The sequence below is a fragment of the Spodoptera frugiperda genome, chromosome 2, assembly GCF_023101765.2.
Source record: "Spodoptera frugiperda isolate SF20-4 chromosome 2, AGI-APGP_CSIRO_Sfru_2.0, whole genome shotgun sequence".
In the NCBI taxonomy this organism is placed as follows: domain Eukaryota; kingdom Metazoa; phylum Arthropoda; class Insecta; order Lepidoptera; family Noctuidae; genus Spodoptera; species Spodoptera frugiperda.
The window spans coordinates 6,623,720-6,647,580 of NC_064213.1; the positions used below are offsets into that span (position 1 = coordinate 6,623,720).

General features: G+C 34.6%; 3 protein-coding genes across 4 annotated transcripts; 2 read left to right on the forward strand and 1 right to left on the reverse strand.

The window, feature by feature from the left end:
• The first annotated feature begins 221 nt into the window (after positions 1-221).
• LOC118268989 (protein lap1) lies at positions 222-6,835 on the forward strand. The gene is made up of 2 exons (XM_035583854.2): positions 222-5,602; positions 5,646-6,835. The coding sequence occupies exon 1, from the start codon at positions 535-537 to the stop codon at positions 3,277-3,279; it is 2,745 nt and encodes a 914-aa protein (XP_035439747.2). The 5' UTR covers positions 222-534; the 3' UTR covers positions 3,280-5,602; positions 5,646-6,835.
• Positions 6,836-11,497: 4,662 nt separating this feature from the next.
• LOC118268849 (cationic amino acid transporter 4) lies at positions 11,498-17,010 on the forward strand. 2 transcript variants are annotated; one of them, XM_035583593.2, is made up of 8 exons: positions 11,498-11,676; positions 12,004-12,160; positions 12,414-12,461; positions 12,550-12,798; positions 12,891-13,870; positions 13,950-14,166; positions 14,332-14,493; positions 14,788-17,010. In XM_035583593.2, exons 2-8 carry the CDS (start codon positions 12,019-12,021, stop codon positions 15,012-15,014), a joined length of 2,025 nt encoding a protein of 674 aa, XP_035439486.1. In that variant the 5' UTR covers positions 11,498-11,676; positions 12,004-12,018; the 3' UTR covers positions 15,015-17,010. The 2 variants fall into 2 exon arrangements, with proteins under 2 accessions (XP_035439486.1, XP_035439487.1); XM_035583594.2 differs by lacking the exon at positions 12,414-12,461 and having other exon boundaries at positions 11,506-11,676.
• Positions 15,629-23,848, reverse strand: LOC118268848 (acetyl-coenzyme A transporter 1). Its single transcript, XM_035583592.2, has 8 exons — positions 23,641-23,848; positions 23,316-23,543; positions 21,896-22,185; positions 21,204-21,561; positions 20,954-21,073; positions 20,508-20,690; positions 19,984-20,205; positions 15,629-19,513 (listed from the first exon to the last, which is right to left on the reverse strand). Exons 2-8 carry the CDS (start codon positions 23,523-23,525, stop codon positions 19,343-19,345), a joined length of 1,554 nt encoding a protein of 517 aa, XP_035439485.1. The 5' UTR covers positions 23,526-23,543; positions 23,641-23,848; the 3' UTR covers positions 15,629-19,342.
• Positions 23,849-23,861: the final 13 nt, after the last annotated feature.

Below are 23,861 nucleotides of genomic sequence, written 5' to 3' on the forward strand. Positions count from 1 at the left end.
TGGATTGCAGAATTTTTTTGATATTTTTTTAGATAATTTGCAAAATATCTTTTGTAACCAAATAGATTACAAAAAACATTTATTTTTAAAACGTTCTAAAATTGACATGAATTTTGTGTTTAGTCGATTATGAATTAGGCTATAACTCACTGACGGAACTACCATAGAGGCAATTAGTAGTTTTTAATCATCTGTAAATAGTCAATCATAGCCAATAGACAAAGTATGAAGCGAGACGATTCATCAATGAAATGAACGACAGAAGTAGAAGTGACGGACCGGATTTAAGAAAATGAGAATACTATTGGGATTGGTCGGGCGGGGAAGGTTATCATTATTTTGTTTGAGTGATTCATTATTAAGTAATTTTATACCATTTACTGAGTTTTCTTCACTGTGACTAAGTGGAAAGAAGCGCCGCAATGTTTAAGTTCTACAAACAATGTCAGTGATTTGGAGAGACCGTGTTTTGTGCATTTTTGTATCAAAAAAGTGTAGTTGTGTTTTATAAGATTGGAAATAAGTTCCAACATAATGCCGTTCGATTTTCTGTGCTGTGTGAGACCTGGCGTCGAAGATGTTGTGGAGCTGGACTATTCGCACCAGTCCTTGGTTGACTTCCCCACTGAAGTTTTTGTGTATGAAAGGACGCTTGAAACTCTCTACTGCCAGAGTAATCGTGTGACGGAACTCCCGCGCCAACTGTTTATGTGCCATGGATTAAAATACTTGGATCTTAGTGATAATGAAGTGTCAACTATACCAGCAGCCATATCTTCGTTAGTGAATCTTCAACACTTAAATATTAGTAGGAATACATTAACATCAATACCAGAAAACATGAAAGCACTAAAGTATTTAGCTTTCCTAGACCTTAGTGTTAATCCCTTGGAGAAACTACCGGATGCTATTACAAACCTGACTGCATTACAAGAACTGTACCTAAATGATACATACCTGGAGTATCTTCCAGGAAATTTTGGACGTCTAGCGAATTTAAGAATACTGGAACTAAGAGACAATTATTTAATGATTTTACCCAAGTCACTGTCTCGATCAACCGAATTACAGAGATTAGATATAGGACAAAATGACTTTCAACAATTTCCTGAAGTGATTGGAAGATTTGTCAAGTTAAGAGAGTTGTGGATTGATAACAATAATTTGACATGCATTACATCTGTTATAAAACCATTAGAAAATTTGATACATTTGGAAGCAAGTAATAATATGATTGAAGAACTGGCTCCCGAGATTGGATATTGCACTCAACTGGTGGATATAACTTTATCATTAAACATCTTAACACAGTTGCCAGACAGCATTGGACAGCTGTGCAACTTAGCTACATTAAAACTAGATAATAACAGATTATATTCAATACCAGAGAGCATAGGACAACTCGCTAATCTTGAAGAGTTAATGCTCATGTGCAACTACTTAGATAAAATACCATCTTCTATTGGACTTCTAAGGAAATTGAAATACCTGAACATTGATGATAATATGTTGACCGCAATACCTCCAGAGATAGGAAGTTGTACCAAATTGTCCGTGCTATCCTTAAGATCAAATAAATTGACTAGAGTCCCTCCAGAAGTCGGCCACCTGACTTCATTAAGAGTGTTAAACTTAGTAAGGAATTCACTAAGTTGTCTTCCTCAGTCCTTGTTGAATTGTGATAATTTAGTAGCCCTCTGGCTATCAGAAAACCAAAGCAAACCTTTAGTGCCTATGCATTCTGAAGTAGATCCTCAGACATATGAACAAGTCCTCACTTGTTTCCTCTTTCCCCAAGTGCCTTTAACTCCTATTGAAATGAAATTGGAAAATGATAAATCTGAGAATGTTGAAGCCAACTCATCAGCCCGTCATATCAGTTTTGTTGACATGAAAGCAGCTCCTAAAGTGCCAGAAAAGCCAGGACAGCTGAAGCGAGCTCCAACACCTTATCCAAAAGAATTAAGAGCATTAGCAAAGCATGCTAGAAATATACACAAAGATGGTACTCAAGATGTTACTCCGCCTATGCAAAATGCAGTACATATTAAAGCTGCTAAAATAACACCTACATTACAACAAAGATTTGCATCAGACAACAAATTAGAAATAGAAAACGCAGGAAAAGGTAATTTAGGTAATACAAACAAAGATCCGCTTATGAAAACATCCGTTTATGATAATCTTACAGCTGAGAATGCATATGATAAACCTCTGGATCTTACATATGAGCAAGATAAAAGTTACAAAAGTGTAGACCATGCTTTGTATCCTGAAAATACTGGAACTCCTGGTGGTGATTTTAAATCAGAAAATGGTGATTACCTTTTACCTCAAAGACAATATAGCTCCAAACAGACTGATAAATACAGTTCTAGACAAGATATGGATAGAGCAAATGTACCATTACCCCAAAATGTATACCGTGGCCATATAGAACATAAAAATTATCCTTTACCAAATGATGTTAATTACAGAGTTGGGGTTGATGAGTCCCATAATCGATTACAGAGGCTGAGCCTTAGTTCACAAGATAGACAACCAGTCAATGAAGCTATTCTATCGCCACATTTTAGTGAAACTGCATACAACACTAGACCAATCATGGAAAATATATCTCCTTATGATCCACTATATGCTAGGAAAGATCACATATGCCATTCAGTGTCAGAGAATAATTATCATGAAAGTATATATGATAGCGACAATTGTGCGCGTGCCAAAGATAAAATTTATGGGCAGCGGAATTATGATGCCTATAATTACCACTCTCATGGGAATCGTGATTTGCCAAGTCCCAGGTTACACACTGTTAGTCAAGTGGTTAGTTCAACTACTATGCCAAATTTAAGCAGTTACGGTAACGTGTATCCAGGCGCTGTAGTAGGAGGTCATGAATACTCAACAGCCCTTCATCAACCACAGCCCCAAAACGCCAATATTTACGGTATACCGGCAAGCCCTACTTACGTATCCACGCAGTCCCCAGAATTATACTCTCCGACGGGGCATACTAACTCAACTAATCCATATCGAATGGCTACCACACCTTTGATATCCGATGATGGAAGTTACAGTCACGTTCATTCACCGACTAGCCAAAATATGTATGATTTATACGATTCCATTCCGGCTTCATCTAATCCTCCGAGTGTGGTTAACCACCGGCATAGTCCTAGCATTTCTGAGCCAGTTTACGGTCGAGGCCAACCTCCGCCTTATCACATTGCAGCTCCGTACACGAAACACGCACAGTATTTCAATGGCACGGGTGGATAGTGGTGTCTGCAACCTGGAAAGCCACGAACTTTCCTGAGGATGCACTCCTGTGAACGTTATTAAAGTTAGTTCCAAATATTTGGTGACTTAATACCTGTTTTGTAACATTGGTTTTTGTTCTCTGCATGTGCAATTTAAATGTGATATAATTGTGTAAAATGAAAATATTGTTGTAGTAGAAACTAATATTAAGGTGCTAAGGGACGAAACATATTTGTTGTTGGAAAATTATCAAATGAATATAATGTTAAAAAAGTTGAATTTATTGAAATAATAAATTGAAAATAATTACGGTTTTAATTTAATGTAGCGCGTATTTAGGAAGTGGTAGGTACTGATTAAGTACGAATGTAACAACTGTGTTGTTTAAAAAATCGATTGTAATTAAGTATTAAATTCTGTCTGTTTAGCTGTAATTATGAACTCGAATTTTATTATAAAATAATCTGATTGTAACATACCAGTTTTATATTTTTTTTAGGAAATGAAAGAAGTGAGAATGTTTGTATTTGTGGTATTATCTGGAGTGGCAAGGTGCTGTGCCCTAAACTATGTACAAAGGGCCTAGTTTCCGGGTAAGCTACAGCTAAATGTTGTACCGTACCTATTATTTTAATGACGATATTGTTTTGTAATGAATGTCTATGGTATATATTTTTGTAATTTTGTGATATTCATGAATTTATCGCATAATATAACGTTTTTCTTACATTAAGTCGTGTCAATGTAATAAGTATTTGTATGTATGTATCAACAAAGATCCATATTTTTTAAGTTTTTAAAACATCATGCTACATATCAATTTAAAAATATTTTATCGTTAACTTTTTTGTCCGTATCTTGTTAATTACTTAATGCAATCATGTTCCTCGTTTACAACAGGGCTTAATATGTATTTGTATTAAAAATACCTCAATTTCCTAATTAATACTCTCGACCTTGATTCTTTTCGTTATTTATAAATGGCACAAAACATAAATGCTCGATACATTTTACAGTTTAACCGGCCACAATAAAAATAACTGTTTTATTCATTCCGATTTGCTATTCGAATTTTGCATGACCACGATACTTTAGCAATTATGGAAATATGGAAGCTTTGTTATTGAGTACAATAGGTTTAAATATTCTGTACAAATTACCCATATCTTTACCTTCCGTATCATGCTATAAAACCGCGCATTTTTCATATAATACTGTAATCAAATTAATTTACTTGGTCCAAAATCGAACTTAATTTTTTATGCATTTTATTATTCACTACGCTTTTACAAGTTTACTCTTCAAACCATGTTGGGGGTGTTTATCTCTTAGTCATAAAATTTGGTGCATTTACAAATATAAAACTTTACTACACATCACACCCAGACCCGGAACAACAATTGATAGATCACACAGGGATAGAATTGTTCCGTGCGGGAAACAAACACGCGACAGGTTGCACAGCAGCCGGTTTTCCAGCCACTGCTTCAACCGTGCAGTCATATTACTCATTTCAATTCATAGATCAATCTTGATCAAATCGTCCCATTTCGTCTACTCTTAACGCCTGTGATAAAATTATTAACAGCAGCTACTTTTACAATTCGATTGTCACTATTCTATCCCTCCGTCCATTGCTTATTTTCCGTCGCTTTTAATGACTTCTATTTTTTTAATTTTCCTTTACAAAGCAACTGATGCTCAGTTCACTTATTTTTGCACTACTTACCTAAATAATGCACAATCTATTATTTAGATATTTATAATGCCTTGATTGTTGTTTCTATATTTTTTTAACAATATTTCATATATGGGTTTATACAAATACGTATCTAGTATATTCTGACTGACTGTAAATGTATTTTTATTCGATTTTTTCTAACTACGACTGTGCTGAAGTTTGTATTCGAGTGAGACTCCAAAAAATTGATTCAATCGCACCAGGTTACATTGGTTGAATGAAAGGACCAGTTTTCCACTTTTAAAATGTCTAACGGTGCTCCTACACTGCTATAAAAATGTTTACTTACAATCTAAACATGTTCGGTAAACATTCAATAAGAATGTTATCCAATAATTAAAGACAATGAAACGTATGATGTTTGTAATCAATTTTTTAACAGCAGTATGGAAGCACCGCAGCGGACTGAAAGACCTGAAAGTATATTATATATTTTTAATCTTGGAACAGGGACGTAAATACTTTTTGAATGTTGGATTATGTACTCGAACTACTTATACCATTCAAGCCAAACATTGCTTGTGAATTACACAAATTTTGAAGTAAGCAAAGGCTGTTACTTTAAATTCGATTTTGCACAAAACAGTACCCTTAGTATGAGTTTGGTTTACGTTTAAAGTAATCGAAAATAGAGCGCGTTCAGCTCTGTTATTGGTTGATTCATTCGCGCCAGCCAATTAGAGCTCCGAACGCGTTCTAGTTTCGTTTTCGTTCAACGTAAAGCAAACTCGTACTAAGGGTGCAGATGTCGCTTTGTTCGTTTTATATCTAAACGCGTACCTATGTTGTGTATGCTACTAGTTACGAAATAATTAATGTTTGCTTGATTTATTTGCTTCGTGCAAACTGTCTAAAGTTAAACATGAAATATTTTTTGTATCTTTTTATTACTATTTTGTAACTATACATAAATGTTCAGTACCTGTATAAATGAATATTTATTTGGTGTAATGCTCTCTACTACTAGCCTATAGATAGTATTATTTATAATATACGTACGCCAACTCAAAGGCCATTGGATTTTGTCGGTGTGACTGTTAAGAGCGATAGAAATAATAAGAATAGTTATAGAATAATAAATTACAAGTATTTGTTATATCAGTGACATTCATGGATCATTACAACTCCGCCATCTTAGATGTGTTGAGTATTAACTGTAGCAAACAGTAGGATCTTAGTCAAACCGTTTTATAAGTACTTTTGCCGAATAAACTAGATAATTATGTACATAAAAGTTACAAAATTGTTAGATAAGATATTAATAAGTTGCGCAGAAAAGTAAATTTGTTGAATGATTGTGTAACTAAGTAGGTATCTACCTAATTTGTGAGTAGGATACATAGTTCAGTGTTTTCATCCATTTAAAACATTGCACATTTAAAAAATTATAATAATTACACTTGTGTCATATTTTTGTTAAATTAAACGAACAACAAATGTTTGTACGTTAAATAAATGTATGTATTTACATCTACTATTAGACTCGGATCGAATTTCCAGTTACGTTTTCTACGTATAATTATTCTAAGATGATTCATGATGCTGATGAAGATCCTCGGATCTTATCTTGTAATGAGATAAAGTACTTTTTTATAAACCGAGCCAATTTCATGAATATAATTTATTTTTTAATATTTATTTACATATACGAGTACAGAGTATACTGCCAGCTCTTTATAATTATACCTTTTAAATTCTAAATGAGGAAAATAATATTTTATAAAGAAATAAACATTTTATTTTGATTTACAAAACATTCTTCAATGAAAATTAATAATATTTCTTGTAACTGTGACACATTCAGGTAATTGAATAAATATTTTTCATAAATTTTATTCTATTTTATTTTGTGACCTTTTTGTGTACCTAACAACAATGCTTGCTCATTTTGTTAAAGGAAAACTAGGTACAAAGTTTTCCGCCCCTAACAATGAAACGAATGAACCGTTACCTCCGCCCACACACTAAAACTGGAGAGGTAACAGAACATAACAATCAATAGCTTCGCTTTAAGGCAAGGAAAACTTGGAAAGGAAAGTCTAATTTCACGAATTGTTTTATTAATTCAACAAAGGCTCCCTACTTCCAGGAAAAGCCGTACCTGTAACTCATGTTTACTAACTAACAGTCCAAAAGTATCGTTAACTTTGATAAACCACGAACGAAAATCAATTATTGAGTGACAATAAAACGACGTAACTTCTATATTTTATGGTAAATACGGCGATTGGGCAGTATAAAATACATAATCACTTCTAATCTAATCTATCTAGGTACTTAGGTCTTAAAAGTTAGTCTATCAACTGACTTTTGTGTACTTTAAAATGTGTGTATCGAGTTCCTTTATACGAAGGCTAATCTCTGAATTACATAAAAGTAATTTGTCTAAATGTTACTAACAACTCTATATGAATATGTATTTGTATCTCTTACCTAAATATCTACTCTATTTTTGTGGTAAATCCTTTTAATATCTATGTTTAACATTGAGAGCATTGGGACCATTGATTCGTCAAAATTGATATTCGTTTACATTTTGTAATATTCTGTGAAATTAATAAAATATGTAATTATTGTGTCACTCTTGTTATCGTTATGTGACAATCGTTTAGGTATAATAGTTATGTAAGTAGGTATATATACTTCTATTAATATCTAAAGTTGTATAAATAGGTTTATAATAGACCCTCTATTCTGTGTTATCGTAGCACTGTTCTGGAAGTTAATAATTATCGTCGTATAATATTTAGAGATACTCAAGCCTACCATTATAATGAATCCCTAAAAGTAACTAGGTAATTACATGGTTATTTCAAAATTTTAATATAGCCCGAATTTATCTTGTTATAATTTAAGGTTTTATGGGCTATTTACTACCTACTTCGCGACATACGTAACTTTCTATTTCGTTGGCAAAATAGAATTATCTACTAAGCAGATATGCAATTATATGGAGCGGCCAGCTAGTACCTATATAATTAAGTACTTACTTACATTGTGTTTAGATAAATAAAATTGCTAACTAACTACGTTATTATGTTAACTATATAATCTAATTGTATAAATATTTTACCATATTGCTATATTTCTCAAGACTGACGCCTAAAACATATCATTTGATTTACTTATTGTTACCTAAGTAATGGTTTCTTTATGTAAAGTTTAGAATAATTTCGCTTTACTGTTTACTCGTTATAACACTAACAAATCATACCTTCTTAGGTAATTAATTTCGGAATATCAATCTTAGACAAAAGAATGATTTATTTAAGCATTTCTTTGGGAGCTCTGAGAAATTAATCTGACTAATCTGTCTTGATCGCTTTTGTCTCGAGCGTGAAAAAGATCATTATTTCTTGTATTGTGTGGGTTGCTTTAATTGCTTTGTAAATTAATAACCAACAACTTGAAATGGTCACAGTTAATATGGACTGAAATGCAGACATTAATACTAAGAATAGAACTGTATTTGAGGATTTTGTCTCACCTTTGAGATGGTATCTAAATACCCGTATTACGTCATTGAAGATAACGCGCTTGACAAAAAATTAAAACCCATTAAATTCAACAAGTTGTTAGCGTGATTATGATATTGCCTATATTAAGGTACCTACATAAATATGTGTTAGGTGTCTATATACTGTTAATATTATACTTAATACTTATAATAATAATCAGTCATTCTTTATAATTCATTCATACATTCATATTAATTTATTTAAATTATAAAGTATCGTGTATGTTGTATGTACTTTTATATATTTTGTAAACAAAGTTTACATTTCGTCTGTAATAAAAACAAATTAGAAATAAAATGTTAAAACTAAGTCTGATTAGTTTTATTTCTGATAGCTTAATGATTAGGTAATGGATACCTACCTTCCTACTTAGGTACTGATAGGTACTGTACCTACCTACTAAAGGAAGTAATTTTTAATGCAATCGATTAAATTACCTATTATCTGAAGCCGTTCAAGTACATCTTTAGTGATTGATTGAGGCTAATTTCAGAGAATTGTAATCATTGAAACATTGAAAAATCTAATAGTATAGGTACACCATATTTGGTATTTCCTACTGATTTCCTTATATACAGATTACAGTTTAGGTAGCTACTTGCGCCCTATTCTTCTAAGAATCCGGGAAAACGAGAGCCAAATCTCAACAAAAGCCGGAATACAACAACAAAAGAAATATAAATAATTCACAAGTCCACTATGTTCCAGCTTCCAGCTTGCGATTTAGGGAACTGTAATAATGTGTATATTTGTTAAACAAACATTGTTCGCCATCCGCAAACCTCGTATTTACATCTCGGGCTAAATAAGCAACCTTTCTGAATATTTGAATGTAGGTAAGTTATCCATTATCAAAACCAAATTCCGGGTTAGCTCAAGTTAAAAATAAATGCGGGGAACATCAATAGCGTGGGCGGGCTTTGGGTAGAAGTACAAGTACCTCGTGCCCCTACGTAATTCCTTTTGTGACAGAAGCAGAAACTCGAGAAATATCTCTCTCAAAGGATAATACAATTGTAGGAAAATATTAAGAGTTTGTTACGCCATGTCGCATTGTATTACAGCTTACAGGCTACATAGCATGTAAACTAAGTAAAATACATACACGTAGGTAACAAATATAGAAAGTGTGTTCGATTACATAGGCTTGGTTTCGTTTGAAGTAATTACTGACCGACTTTTATGGAGAGATTAACCTACAAGTGAAAATAGCAGTCGTATATCCATCCATTGTGTTAATAGATGACGTCTATTTATGATAGTCTATCTATAACACATGATTAGGTAGAGCAGTTTCTTTTAACGTATCGTAAGGTCGCGGAACTTTGATCTAAAATAGTAGACCAATGAAAAAATAATATAGGTACACTTTGTTCTGGATTCCTATTGGTATTGGCACCTAAAGTTACCCCTTAGAGTCAAAGAAACCCGATCTTACCCATAGGTAGCTAGTTTGATAGTAAAGACTACCTACCTACAAATCCTCTAGTCTAGTAAGTATAGGACTTCTATAGTCTATAGATAAACACTTAATCTACTTGATAATGTGGTTAGTTAACTATAGTTAAGTACCTTGTTGATTGAGATAGGTACCTACCCACTGCTAAAAGCCAAAACAACGTCACGCCAGACTCCTTATTCGCGCTATTCAATATTGAGTTTTCCAAAAACCAATCTAGGAACTAAACCCAAATTCCCATGCTTGCGAAAATCGAACAAACGTATCGCTAAATAGCGATTCTGTTGTAATTATGCCAAACAGCTACACGCCTATCAACATGCATATAGTTTTATGTAACGCAAGCGAGGGAGATATGCCTACTTTATCTAGGCACGTTAAAAATCACTAGCTCGGTGAGTCGTTGGTCAGCTCGTTAACGATCTGCGGTTGACCCAGTTCTCTGAACATTGTTCTCACTTCATTCGATAGCAAACAATTTTATTGCTATCGTTCTGGGTACTCCCGGATTAAGTAGTAAACGGTATTTATACTCGCTGTTTATATTGACTTGAAAGCTTTTGCCAATTATGCTGGATCTGATGTTATTAATCAATTGACATTGTAAACGTTGCTTTTTTAATATCCTATACTTTTTAGTACCTACCTATGCTATATGGCGAGATGTATGAAAATGGAAAATATAGGCACTACCTTACCTGATGTTTAGAAAAATTCTGCAGTGTGAAAGAAAGTCAATTAAAATAGATTTCTATTAGTTGGTATTACGGATCACCAGTTAATATGGTGTAAAATTTTAAAAATCTTTTATCCTACTAGTCCTAATGTGTTCATTACATTACATATCGAGATGACTGAAGATGGACCATAAGCAGTCAAATCAAGCCCCATAAGAAACAGGTGTCACCTCTTGTCTCTTGTTGAAACAAGATGATAAATAATCCTTCACATGTTTAAATAAGTAGGCAACTGCTTACCTACCCACATACCAAAGAACAAACGTACATAAAACATGTATGTCTTAGCTTGTTTATTGACATAGGTCATGTTTGTAACGCACGTACAGTCTACTACTTATTTGAACCTACATAGGTATAGTTACCTACTATATTATGTAGTAGTAGGTAATGTAGGGGTAAAAACGACCCACATGACTGTAAAATGAGTGTGAAGATTCTATGCATTTCATATACCTGCCCCAGGGCAATCTGTTTCATACAACTCGACGGGTTCAAAAATGACATGTCACTACCGCTACCTACATGTTATGTCGTTCCGGTTGGTCAAAACCGTTCAACTAGATCATTTAATGTTTCAGACATCCGCTGTTTGTTAACTAAATAACCATAGATCCTAAGAGGCCTTCCGTTACAATGAACCGTCATGATAAGCGTTTGTTTACTTAGGTACATATACATACTCGTACCTATATACCTACAGAGTACAGACCCATTACTATTATAGCTTCATATCATTTTCATCTGCAACCACTTTTGTGGTATTTTTTTTTATTATTTTATTTTATTTCGCAACCCACTTGCAGCAAATTCTTCTAAGCGTGCAACATAACGCGGTTATCACTATAGTATGTACATATCAAGAAATCGATTACTCGGCTGCGCGCGCCGACCTATCTTCGGTTAACAGTTGGAACAAGTTCACGCAAATATCGTCAGCTGGCCTTTTAACATCACCAGGTATTGTTAAAGCCTCGTATTTACAATTAATAAATAAGTCAAATGTCTTTAAAATGTGTTTGTGAAAATGCCCGTTAACCGTAGTTCCATATATACCTAAGCAGTTTGTAAAGAAGTGAAAGATATGCTCAATTCCTAATATAGCTCTACCATCATAGTGACAGTCTTCCATAAATAACTGAAGTATTCGTATAGTGCAGTGCAACTTCAATTAAAAATCTTCAATGACTCATATTTGGGTCACCAAAAGTCCTCTCTAAATAGCAAGAGTAAAGTGCGTTAATAAGTGAATAGGTGTATTTCTTAGTATTATTATTCCTGTTTCAGGAAAACGACGTCACGATGCCGGGGGCCAGACATAAGATACTTGGGCATGTCCTATCTGGCTTTTGCCATAAGATGAATCGCCGTAAACCCATATACGGGGATTCATTGGATACCCCGCTGAACCGATGTCTTACTACCTTGGACATCACTTTATTGGGTAAGTTGCTATACATCATCAACAATAGTACCTTTTGCTTGATTTTTTTTTGGATAAATGTACAAAATATGAACGAGTTTTGGAGTCAACTCAATTAAATTGTAGGCTATTTTTTGTGTTCAATAGAAATTATACTGTTTACAAATAGGAACCTAGACAGCTAATGGTAAAGAATCTACCTACTGATGTAATTAAGCAGTAGGCCTTAATTAATGATAATACCTATCGCTATAGTTGTATGTATGTTTTGTAGGGAGATCTCGAAGTGATCATTGTTCCCGGTGGCGAGTACCCACAAAAAGTGAGATCTTAGAAATAAATGACGTCAGATCGTGGCCCTCAGTAGTACTTACTTGGAATCCTAAAATTATTTCTTCTCTTCATTTCAGGCGTGGGGCATATGGTTGGAGCAGGCATTTACGTCTTGACTGGAACCGTTGCCCGTAGCATGGCTGGACCAGCAACTGCTCTAAGTTTTCTTTTGGCTGGAATAACATCTACCTTGGCTGCTCTCTGCTATGCTGAATTCGGAACGAGAATTCCGAGAGCTGGCAGCGCATACGCCTACACGTATGTCAGTATCGGTGAATTTTGGGCTTTCATCATAGGTTGGAACATCGTATTGGAATATATGATAGGTGAGATTTTACGACTCATAAGACCTAAGTCTATCATTATTTTCAAGTGATATACGCCTTACGCCTGTTAAAATCCGTTATGTTTGTTACAGGAGCCGCATCTGTGGCTAGAGCGTGGTCTGGCTATCTTGATGCCATGCTGGACGGTGCGATAAGCAACGCTACGATTTCCATAACAGGAGAAATGCACGAAACTCTTTTGAGTAGATATCCAGACGTCTTAGCATTTTTAATATGCATCGTGGCATCTTTAATTTTAGCTGTTGGTGTTAAAACTTCAGCGTACATAAACAACGGCCTCACAATCTTGAACCTCTTGGTTATATCTCTTGTGATATTCCTCGGCTTCTATTACGCTGACATCAGTAATTGGTCCCAGAAGAATGGCGGCTTCATGCCATTTGGAGTTAGTGGCGTGTTAGCTGGAGCTGCTACTTGCTTTTATGCATTCGTGGGTTTTGACAGTATATCAGCTTCCAGTGAGGAAGCTAAAGACCCATCCCGGTCGATTCCTATCGCTACCATCCTGTCAATGGCACTTGTTGCTTTTGGCTACATTTTGGTTGCTCTCGCATTGACATTGATGGTTCCGTTTAATACAATCAACCCCGATGCCGCTTTACCAGCTGCTCTCGGTGCAGTTCACGCTGATTGGGCTAAGTATGCAGTTGCCGTGGGCGCGGTGTGCGGTATGACCACGACTCTGTTGGGCTCCTTGTTTTCTTTGCCACGTTGTCTGTACGCCATGTCCGCTGATGGTCTCTTATTCGGTTTCCTCAGTGACATCAGCAACAAGTCACAGATTCCTATTGTTAACTTGATTATCTCTGGTTTGTCATCGGCCTTGATAGCATTACTGTTTGATCTGGAGAAGCTTGTGGAGTTTATGTCGATAGGAACTCTGTTAGCGTACACTATTGTGAGTGCTGCAGTGATCATTCTTCGTTATCGGCCTGTTCCTGCGGTGGACGACAAGAGTTTTGGAGTGCCACAACTGGAGTCTCCTGGTGATAGGGAAGATAGTTCTGCGACTGGTACTCCGGGTACTGATGGTGGTTCTTCATCCTCTGAGGTACGTACTTAGTGTTCATTCACTTAATATGTTATTAGATAGTTTTATTTGAGATCTAATATGTTTCTTTTCTTTACAGATGTTTGAAGCTTTGACGGTTGGTCGTCTTCGGGCTCAATACGCTTGGTTGGAGCCCCTGGCAGGCGGCCGGGCTCCTGGAGCTGCCGTTACGAGCTGCGTGTACACGTTTACTGCTGCCGCTGCAGCTCTGTGTGCGCACAACCACTTCTTAGCAGAACCGGCTGGACTGTGGGCTTTGCTGCCAGATTTTGTCTTGAGTTTCATTATTGTTGCATGTGAGTATAAGTTTTTATGTTGTTTAAAGTTCAGTTAAGTCAAATCTGTAATTATTATCTGTTTACACACAATTTAGTCATAGTGTAAGTATTATTATAAAGTCTAATAAAGTACTCTCATAGAATATATCTTGTAAATTAATGGGTTTATCAATAATTCTTCAGGTTTGGTGATAATTTGGGCACATCAACAAAGTCCGACGCGGCTTCCTTTCCGTGTGCCATGGGTTCCACTGCTACCGGCTCTAAGTGTCATGCTCAACGTCGAGCTCATGATAAACCTTAACGCACTTACCTGGGCTCGATTTGCTATTTGGATGACTTTTGGTAAGTTGCATCTGTCATCTGGCTAATAATATCTTCTGATTTATTTGGTTGCGGGATACAAGACGGTCATTTATTTCCCTAGGACGCACTGGACTTCAATGATCTGGTGTTTTCATGGTTGTATCTACTATAGATCCTGGCTTACAGGAGTTGCAGCGGTATGGGAGGTTGTCCCATTAAAAAAAAGTTCCATCTGTAATAGATAAGTTAGTGGAAGACACAAAGAATTAACCAAGAATATTTTTTATATATTAGTAACACTACAACAATTAAAGTACATTACTTACATTTCAGGCCTTCTCCTTTACTTCTTGTACGGGATCCACCATAGCAAACTGGGCGAGGGCGTCACAGGACTTCTATCGCGGTCAGCCAGTGGAGGAGGTCACAGTGGCGGATGGGGCGCTGTTGAGAAGACCAGTGCTATCGCTCGCCGCGTCGGGCGTTTCGCTCGCGGCAGCAAGGGCGACGACCGCAAACCGATCATTAGCGATGACGACTTATCCAGGCGTGAACCGTGATTCTAAACTTCAAGTATGTATCTTTCCTAATTTAAAAACAACGCGATTTCTTAGTCTTGCCAGCTTAAATAAGTATTTCGTCAATGTGTTGCCATATTGTGTCAATAATAAATAATCACTGTGACAGCAAAATTGATTGAAGTAACGAGCGCATATTAATGTCTTATTGTGCTTTCTAATAATTATATGAGTGTACTTTATTAGGATTTGGTTATAGATTTATTCGAGTTTACTAAGCTAAGAGAGGAAAAGTACCTAATGATAGACTTTATTCAAAAATTCATTGACATATAATACAAATTATTATGGACATAGAACATAGACTGTATGTAGACCATGCAAAGAAAAATGTAAAAAAAATATAACTGAAGTACCTATAATAGTGTGATCGTATTATAAATTATAATCAATAGTGTACAGATGCCTATAGAATAGTGAACAAATTGAATCTCAAAATTCAAACACCTGTTAAGTACCTGTTTACCAAAGAATAATAGATTATTTCATTGCTCTTATGTATTCTATGTAATTAATTTGTAAATAGATGTTGCTATTCGTTTCTCAGGTGACATGAAACGTTGTGTTGCATTGCACAAGAATAAAAAAGCACAAAGTACCAATTTAAATTTTTTATTGTCAAACAAAATTCATTTCATAGTGCCATATTGATGTCAACTTAAACATTACAGGGTCAATTAATGTATAAAGGCAAAGTGCTGCGACAACACAATTATATTGAAATTGTCGAGAACATTATGGGCTTGCGTAGACGAGAGACTGTTTACCTGTTGCTGAGAGCAATCTATTGAGGACAAGGAAAAAGACCCACCGCGAACTATACTGAATCACTGGGTAAATACAGCTGAAACTAGTCACTGATCCGTATCCAAAATTGGGTCGATCTAGGTTTTTGGCATAAATTTAATCCAAATAATATCCGTTTCAGCCTACAGTACCCTTAGTACGAGAGCCGGATCGACTAAACCAACCAATCAGAGCTCCGAATGCGCTCTCGTTTCGATTACTTTAAACGTAAAGCAAATTGGACTAAGGGTACAGTCCTTTGTAAGAGTTATTCGATAATGTTTATAAGGGATTTACAAAACCATTTTACCCTATAAACAGTCTCTCGTCTGCGCAGGTCTGAATAGCTTTTTTACTTGTTTGAATGTATTACAAAATGTGTGTAACGTTGTGTTATGAGTGGTAAATCATTTTATAATTATTTTATTTTACACAATGAGGTAAAGTGAGCTCTGCCTAATCCTTCGGGGAATACAAGGCATGATGGGTCTTCATTGGAACACCATGTCGTACGACTAATCACGCAACCAACAGTTTTATGGAGGGTATCGGTGTCAACTTAGTTGCGCAACAAGTTGTCGGCGACAAAATCAACCTTACTACCGTACTCAGAAACATTTAATGGTTACTTAACCCAGTCCTTAGCAATTGTTTTCGGAACAAAATCGTTACTAAGGAACAGGTTAATTAATCATTAAATGTCTCTGAGTGCGGTATTTGTTTGTTTTGGTGTCTTTAGCATGGTAGCTGTTGTGATCAGTTGGACGATTAGTCGGGCGACTATTGTGTCCTAATGATAGGGCCTTTATGTTATTTAAAGTGAAACTAAATATTTATTATTGTTAATCCAGATCTCTTTGCAGTTTATGCTTTAATGTAATGTATGAGTGCACAAATTGTATGCCTAATGGTATAAATTCAGTTCTATCACATAGATTCTATTTAGAAATATTTCTTCCAAATGCTTGGTTATATTTGAGAAAATATTTTATATTTTAGATGATATAATGACAGTTGCAAGTTAGCACAAAGTGTACCTACTCTTGTATACCTAATAATCACATGTATGGATCTATTATATAATAATTATGGCGCAAATTACATAGATAGAAATGAACTATAGTACCATTGTTATAAAGATTGTATATTTTAAGTGTTGATGTGTACATAAAGAAACTATAATAATACGTCATTACTGTTTTTCCTTTGCTCCCTGTACTTCGTATTTATTTACACAAGTTATCACATACATACAAATAAAAAATATATATACAGTAAATCGTGAGAACAATAATTTGTACTGTCGACAAAAATACATGATGGTGTACGTTTTAAATTAATACTTCGTTATGAAATGGACGCTACAATATATTAAACAACAATTTTAAACTAAAGACAATCAACATAATAGATTAACTAAATAATATTCACTAAAATGAAGTGGATGAGGGGTTTTTACTTTTGCGCTCAAGAGATGGCGTTAGTGTCCTAAAGTCCTATTGGTTCAATCAGTGTTGGTGTGACAATTTGATTGGCTAATGACTTGTTAAAGGACCTTAAGATACACTAGTGCATCCAGCACAACAAAACGCACCCATAGATTGAAAGTGACCGAATCCAAAAACTGCAAGTTATGGGAAATGAGCCAGAAAGTCTCAGAAAATTATAGTATTGAATACATATTAGTATATCTCTTCCGTATTCTATGACACGATTGATTTTACTATTTATGAATTAGTTCTTTGGTTGTAGAGTATATTTTATGACATTTCAATAGAAACTTTTAACGAAAATTGGTTTGAACGAGATAACATTATTAGTTTTTAAGATATAAAACATTTTCAAAAACCGCAAATATAACTTTGTCGTTCATACAAACACTATGTAAAACCAAGTTATTTTATAACTTTTATATTATGTCATCTACTTGCTGCTACGGAACCCTTCATGGGCGAGTCCGACTCGCACTTGGCCGGTTTTTTAGTTAAGTCACTTTCATGCTAAGGGTGCGAAAAGCCCTCATTCTAATTTAAACTACTTAACAGCTACCTATATACGGTACGTCATTGACGTTTATATAAAAATTATACAAGAATGTCACAAATATTGGAATCATTTTATTTTACTAATTGCACTCCTTATAAAGTTACAAATACATAGTTACTAAAATATACATATTTTAGAGTGGGGCTATTTTATAAATTCAACTTTAGCTAGGCTTTTTAGTAAGAAAATTTAGTCTTTTATTTATTTTATTGTAGGATAGTATGAAAATGGTGAGAAAATGTGTATATACTGTGGCAAGAGAGGACCAGTAGGCCTCTTAGTATTGACATATGAAGTTTTTGAAAATACATAAAATATAGAAAGTTTATCTGGAAGAATATAAACTAAAAAATATTAAATAAAAATAATACACACTAGAAATAGAGCACCAAAATATAAGACAGTAATGCTCGTTTTCAACAACCTCTCCTAAATTTAAAGAATCCCCTAAGTTAGGATAGGTGAAATTTAATTCAGTCAATTCATTTTTGATTTCACCGACAAATGACACCTTACACTACAAATAGTTAGGTAGTTAGGGGTTAGTTTAGGTACTATGTAAGGATAAGTGTTATAAAATTAAGTAACAGTTTAGTTTAGGGGTGGTTGATGAAAACGAGACTAATAAATAATTGAAAGTTAAAATTAATCATAAGAAGTGTTTATAACTAATCGCAACCCTAGAAGAAATAACATAATAGCACTCTGCTCAACAGACCGCATATAAAAACAAATTTGTGAAAACATTTGGAATAAATTGTGCTTATGTGCTTTTGGCTGGAACAATTAATACTTTAAAATATTGAAATAAACAGTAAAGAATGATACTTTTATCACTATAGAAACTAATTAAATAAATATATTATTCTTTGAATCTGAGCATGTTTTTATAATGAGGATCAATTAAGTCTTTACCTATGAAATAACCGTTTTTTAAAAGTAAATGTGGCAAGTACATCCAATCAAAACTACTTGCAAATAAAATTGAACCTTATAATTTAAAGTATAAGCTTCACTTTTTATTACGGGCAAAATATTGGCCAATGGAGAAAAAGGATATCATCCCTAAGTTTGTGATGGGAACTTCTTTATTGACCTTGTTGATATATTATGCATGTATTATACATATATAAACCTTCCTCTTGAATCATTCTACCTATTACAAGAAACCGCATCGAAATACGTTATGTAGTTTTAGATATTTAAGCATACAGAGGGACATAAGGACAGAGAAAGCTACTTTGTTTTATACTATGTAGAGATTACTTACTAAAGTTGTTTAAAAAAATTCATTATCTCTTTACCGCAAAAGGTCATTTCATAGGTAATGACTAATTATTTCCTCTGGAATATTATGAGTTAAGGTAACTTTCTGAGGAAAAGGTACTGCATGTGAAATCAGAAGACTTTTTCTCTGAAAACCTTTACAATATATACATAATATTATCATATTAGATGGGAATTAACGAGATTCAGTCTTATCTGTTAAATTGGCTGATTTGCCATGCTGAAGCGGGCAGTCGTTGTAGTCTGTTGATGGTCGGCTTCCCCCACATGAGCCAGACGAAGCCGATGACTACACATAGTATTGTTTCTATGTAGTATCCGTCTATTCGCACGTCGCATGAACCGCCGAACGACTTACATTCCTAGGAGGAAAAATATGAGTTGTTTATTAAAGGAAGTATGTTATTATTGGGTTATTTTACAAGCAACTATATTAAATTACATGTATAGTTATTACCGTAAGTTATGGATTTTCCTGTATGTATATTTTTAAGGTATATCATGTTTATTTCCTCCCTTTTATAATTATGTTTGAAGGAAAATCTAACAAAACAATAATTCAGCTATTCTTCATGAATGTACGTGAGTAAACTGTGATTTTTATTTAATTTAAAGTTTTGTTATCAAAATGTTCTCGTATCATAAAAGTGGTAGAAATGAGAACTACAGTTTTTTATGTAGCGTGGGGTACAGTGGCTGCTGACAAACCTTTGAACATAAAATTTTTGAAAGCTACAGTGATTGGACAAACTGTACCGTACGCTACATTACTGCCATCTAGTGACCAAATACGATAGCCATCATTGAGTAAGAAATAACTTGTTTTACTTACAGTCTCCTCGCCCTCAGAAGAACATGTGTTATCAGAGAGTCCTTGGTATGAGCATTCCTTAAATGTGAGGTGGTCAATGGCCCATAGAGCGAGGGTGTTAGGCCAATTAGTTCCCAGGTTGGACATAGTGTTGAGGAAAGTCATGTAGGTCCCGCCGACTGCTGGGTCTGATACTTTAGCAAAGAACGCCATCACAGCCACGAACATGCAGTAGAGACATGTCTGTAAGTGAAGTAAATATAGAATTTTGTAATATTCGTTTTTTTTTGTGTCCTGACCCAAGGAATCCGTAACATTTTAAGGTTTTTTTTTTATTGTTTTATTATTTTTGCTATAGTATTTATTTTCAGACAATTTAGATGAATTAATGTGACTTAAATTTCTTTTCTTAATTTTCTTTGATACAAAACCATAAAGTGAACTCTTATAAAGTATAAGTAATAATAGCTTTATAAGTAAGTAATAGCTTTCAATTTAGCATGATTTATTGATTTTCAAATATCACAGTTATGTAAAGAACATACCTGATGGAAGATGTAGAGCATCATCAAAATGAAGAGATACGAATAGGAGGGGGGAGCATCATTGAGTAGGGTGGGGGTGATGGCTACTAGGGCAGCAGCTAGTGGTCCTACTAACAGCCGCAGCGGGAAGGCACGGAGCCATAGAGAGAGGGGCTCCCGACCTGTTGTGTGTTTTGCTAATAGCTGAAATAATAATATTCAGTGTTATAAATATTTTGCTAAATCTAACATCTAAGGTAGACATCAATTTGAGAAGTACTAGGAATAATGCTGAATGCTGATCCAAATTAGAAAGATACTGAATTAATATTTGATGTTGGTACCTACTGAGTTTTATGGTAGTTTACATACAATTAATACCATATCTTGACTGAAATTCTAAGCACTTTATGATAATAAGCATTCCAAAATAGCCCAGAAATACTTATAATTTCCGAAATACTCACCACTGGCATTATGATTTGTACAGGGACCAATGGAACTGCAAGCAGAGCTAAGTCTTCCCTCGGAACTCCAGCCTCGACAAGTTTTAGGCCAGACACGGCATCACTGGCACAGAATCCAAGCTGTAACATAAAACATGGATAATTAGAATTAGACTAAATTATTAAATCAACAATCTGTTACTAAAGGATCTACAATAACTTGATATTAAAGTAGATAGTTGTTTGAAAATATAAGAACGTGAAAAATTACCTTAGCTGTGAACAAAACCAGAGCCAGAGTGCGTACAGCAGGCAGCTTTATAATCGTGTACAACTGTTTGTAAGCCGTAACAACATCACTGAGACCCTTCACATCATTCTCCTTTGTATTCGGAGCATCATTAGCTTCATGCTTGAACACCGCAATCAACGTAGTAGTCACAATGAACACCCATCCCCAGAAGAGTAGGAAACTAGCAAGCGTCACAAGTCCTTCATCTTGAGGCTCATAATACAAGTACTTGTTGCAGAAGTAAGGAGATTCCAGAGCCAGGAACATCACATATCCGAGGAAGAAACCAGCTGTTTGTCCGACAGTATTACAGGTTGAGGCATGACCAACATTGCACCTGGAAATTATAACAGTAAACTTGTAGTACAGAGGGAAGGTTTCTTCTTATATTGCGAAGGTAAGAGCATGATTGGTCATCATGCATGTTTAATGTGGAATTGAAATTGCAACATATGGTAGATTATAAGTCATTGATGACAATCAAATTAATATATTATGTCAGTTTTATAATTGATTACTTATAAGTAATTATTATCACAGATTCGTAACACTGATAAGAAATACAAGCCAATTGAAATGTCTAGGATAAGGTAAATTACTTGATTATTTAATTAATTTAATTTCACTAATATTGCAACTATTTTCATAAACCTGTTGAGTTTTTTTTATACCTTTTAAGCATGGTAAGAGCCCATCCGTCAACAGCAATATCTTGTGTGGCTGCCAAGAAGTTCAGGAAAAGGAATGACATAGTCAGAATGGTCATCGAAGGTGGCACATCATCGGAACCCAGCCAATCAGTGACGCTATACGACATGATGATCATTACAATACCAATCAGGTATTGCACTGGTACCAGCCAAGTTTTTCTTCGACCGAATTGTGGCCAGAATAGAGCATCCACAATAGGTGCCCATAATAGCTTCACACTGAACGGCCAGTTGACGAAACTGAATTCTGCCTGAAAATAATTTATACATAATGTATTAAATACCTAGAAGCCTCTACCAGGAAGGCTCGAGTGTTATTTCAGACTATTATCTCTATTATCATTCAATATGTTTTGCTTGAAAAAGTACCATACAGCCCCATAATATATTTAACACTTTCGTGGACAGTACTCTTTCACAGGTTGCAGCTACTAAGACACTACTTTTTTTTCGTACATTGCTCACAGACGTAGTGTCACATAATGCAAAAATTTAAAATAATGTAGTGACAGTACAAAAGTCGTAATTATACCTGTGGTGACAGTACAACATGCCGTTCTTTACAATAGTATGAAAAATCAGGCGTCGTGAGGCGTACTGATTTTATGGAACTAAAAACTGATACGTCGACAGGCGTACTGTTGTATCACTTTAGGCTATCTAGACGCCTGTGGCCGTTACTGTCCACCAACGTGTTAAGATATTAAAATAATTTATTGGGAATTTAGTATTTTTCTCAACTAGTAATGGAAGTATCACACAATTGATATTTATTTACCTAAATACAATATAAGTGAATAAATCAATGATATTGTTGTCATTTAGAAAATATTTTTCCTGTTTGTTTTAGATAAGATGAGGTTATAGAAACAGAGGTTTAATTTATGTTTTTATTTTATTTTCAGTCATGATCATTAGACTGTAGAGCAAAGGCCTCCCTACTCCCTACCCACCATCCACTTAATCTATTTTTATTCGTTCTAGTGGCATTTTGAATGGAAAAAAATGTGTGACAGTCATAGTTCAGATTATCTCAATTTTCAAAATTGACTGTTAATATAATATTTGTATTATCAAACTAGGTATCAATAAATAGGTAGGGAGAAAAATATTAACATTAAAAACCGGTTCTGCAGTCAGCTAAGGCAATACGAGTTCTAACATATAAGCCATTTATAATTTCAATTTAAGCTTAAATCAAATCTTAATTAACCATCAACAAAGTACAAGAATAAAAAGATTATTACAGTTTTTAATTACATTCCTATTTCACAGATATCATAGTCGTATAATAGGAAATTTTACGAGTTAATACATCATGTATATACCTCCTAGCGGTCAGCGGTTGCGAAATTAAAAACTATGAATAAAAACTACTTACTTGTTGAGTATAAGTTATGCCACGATTTTGAAGGAGCATGGGTACAGCTCCTGCAAGACCGAGCGGTATACCCTGCAGGGTGTAAAGAAATAATAACACTGATATATTTAATTCATCTCCCTTGATATTACTGCGCCCTTCTGTTTGATTGTCACCATTTTCTATCAATTCCTCCTTCTCAGGTGAATGTTTACGCTTAGTTATCGGCATGACTGCAGCAAGTATTGCCTGGAAATTGATTGAAAAATAATATAAATCCACATGACACTACCAATGTAATAAATACACGTCATTGAATTCGATTCTCTTGTAGCTGTTCACAAACCTTAATTTTGCCCGCAATCAATCAGTTTATAAAAATTAATAGTAGTTCTCTGTTGTAAATTATGTATTTAATATTTGACCATTCATTCATATGTACGTAAATACTTTATTAAATCGTATAAATTGATTTAAAACAGTAAGAGCACTCTTTTTGCCATCACAAATACGAACGATTGACGACAAATTGACATTTAATTGACAGCGCACAGTGACAGCAGCTGA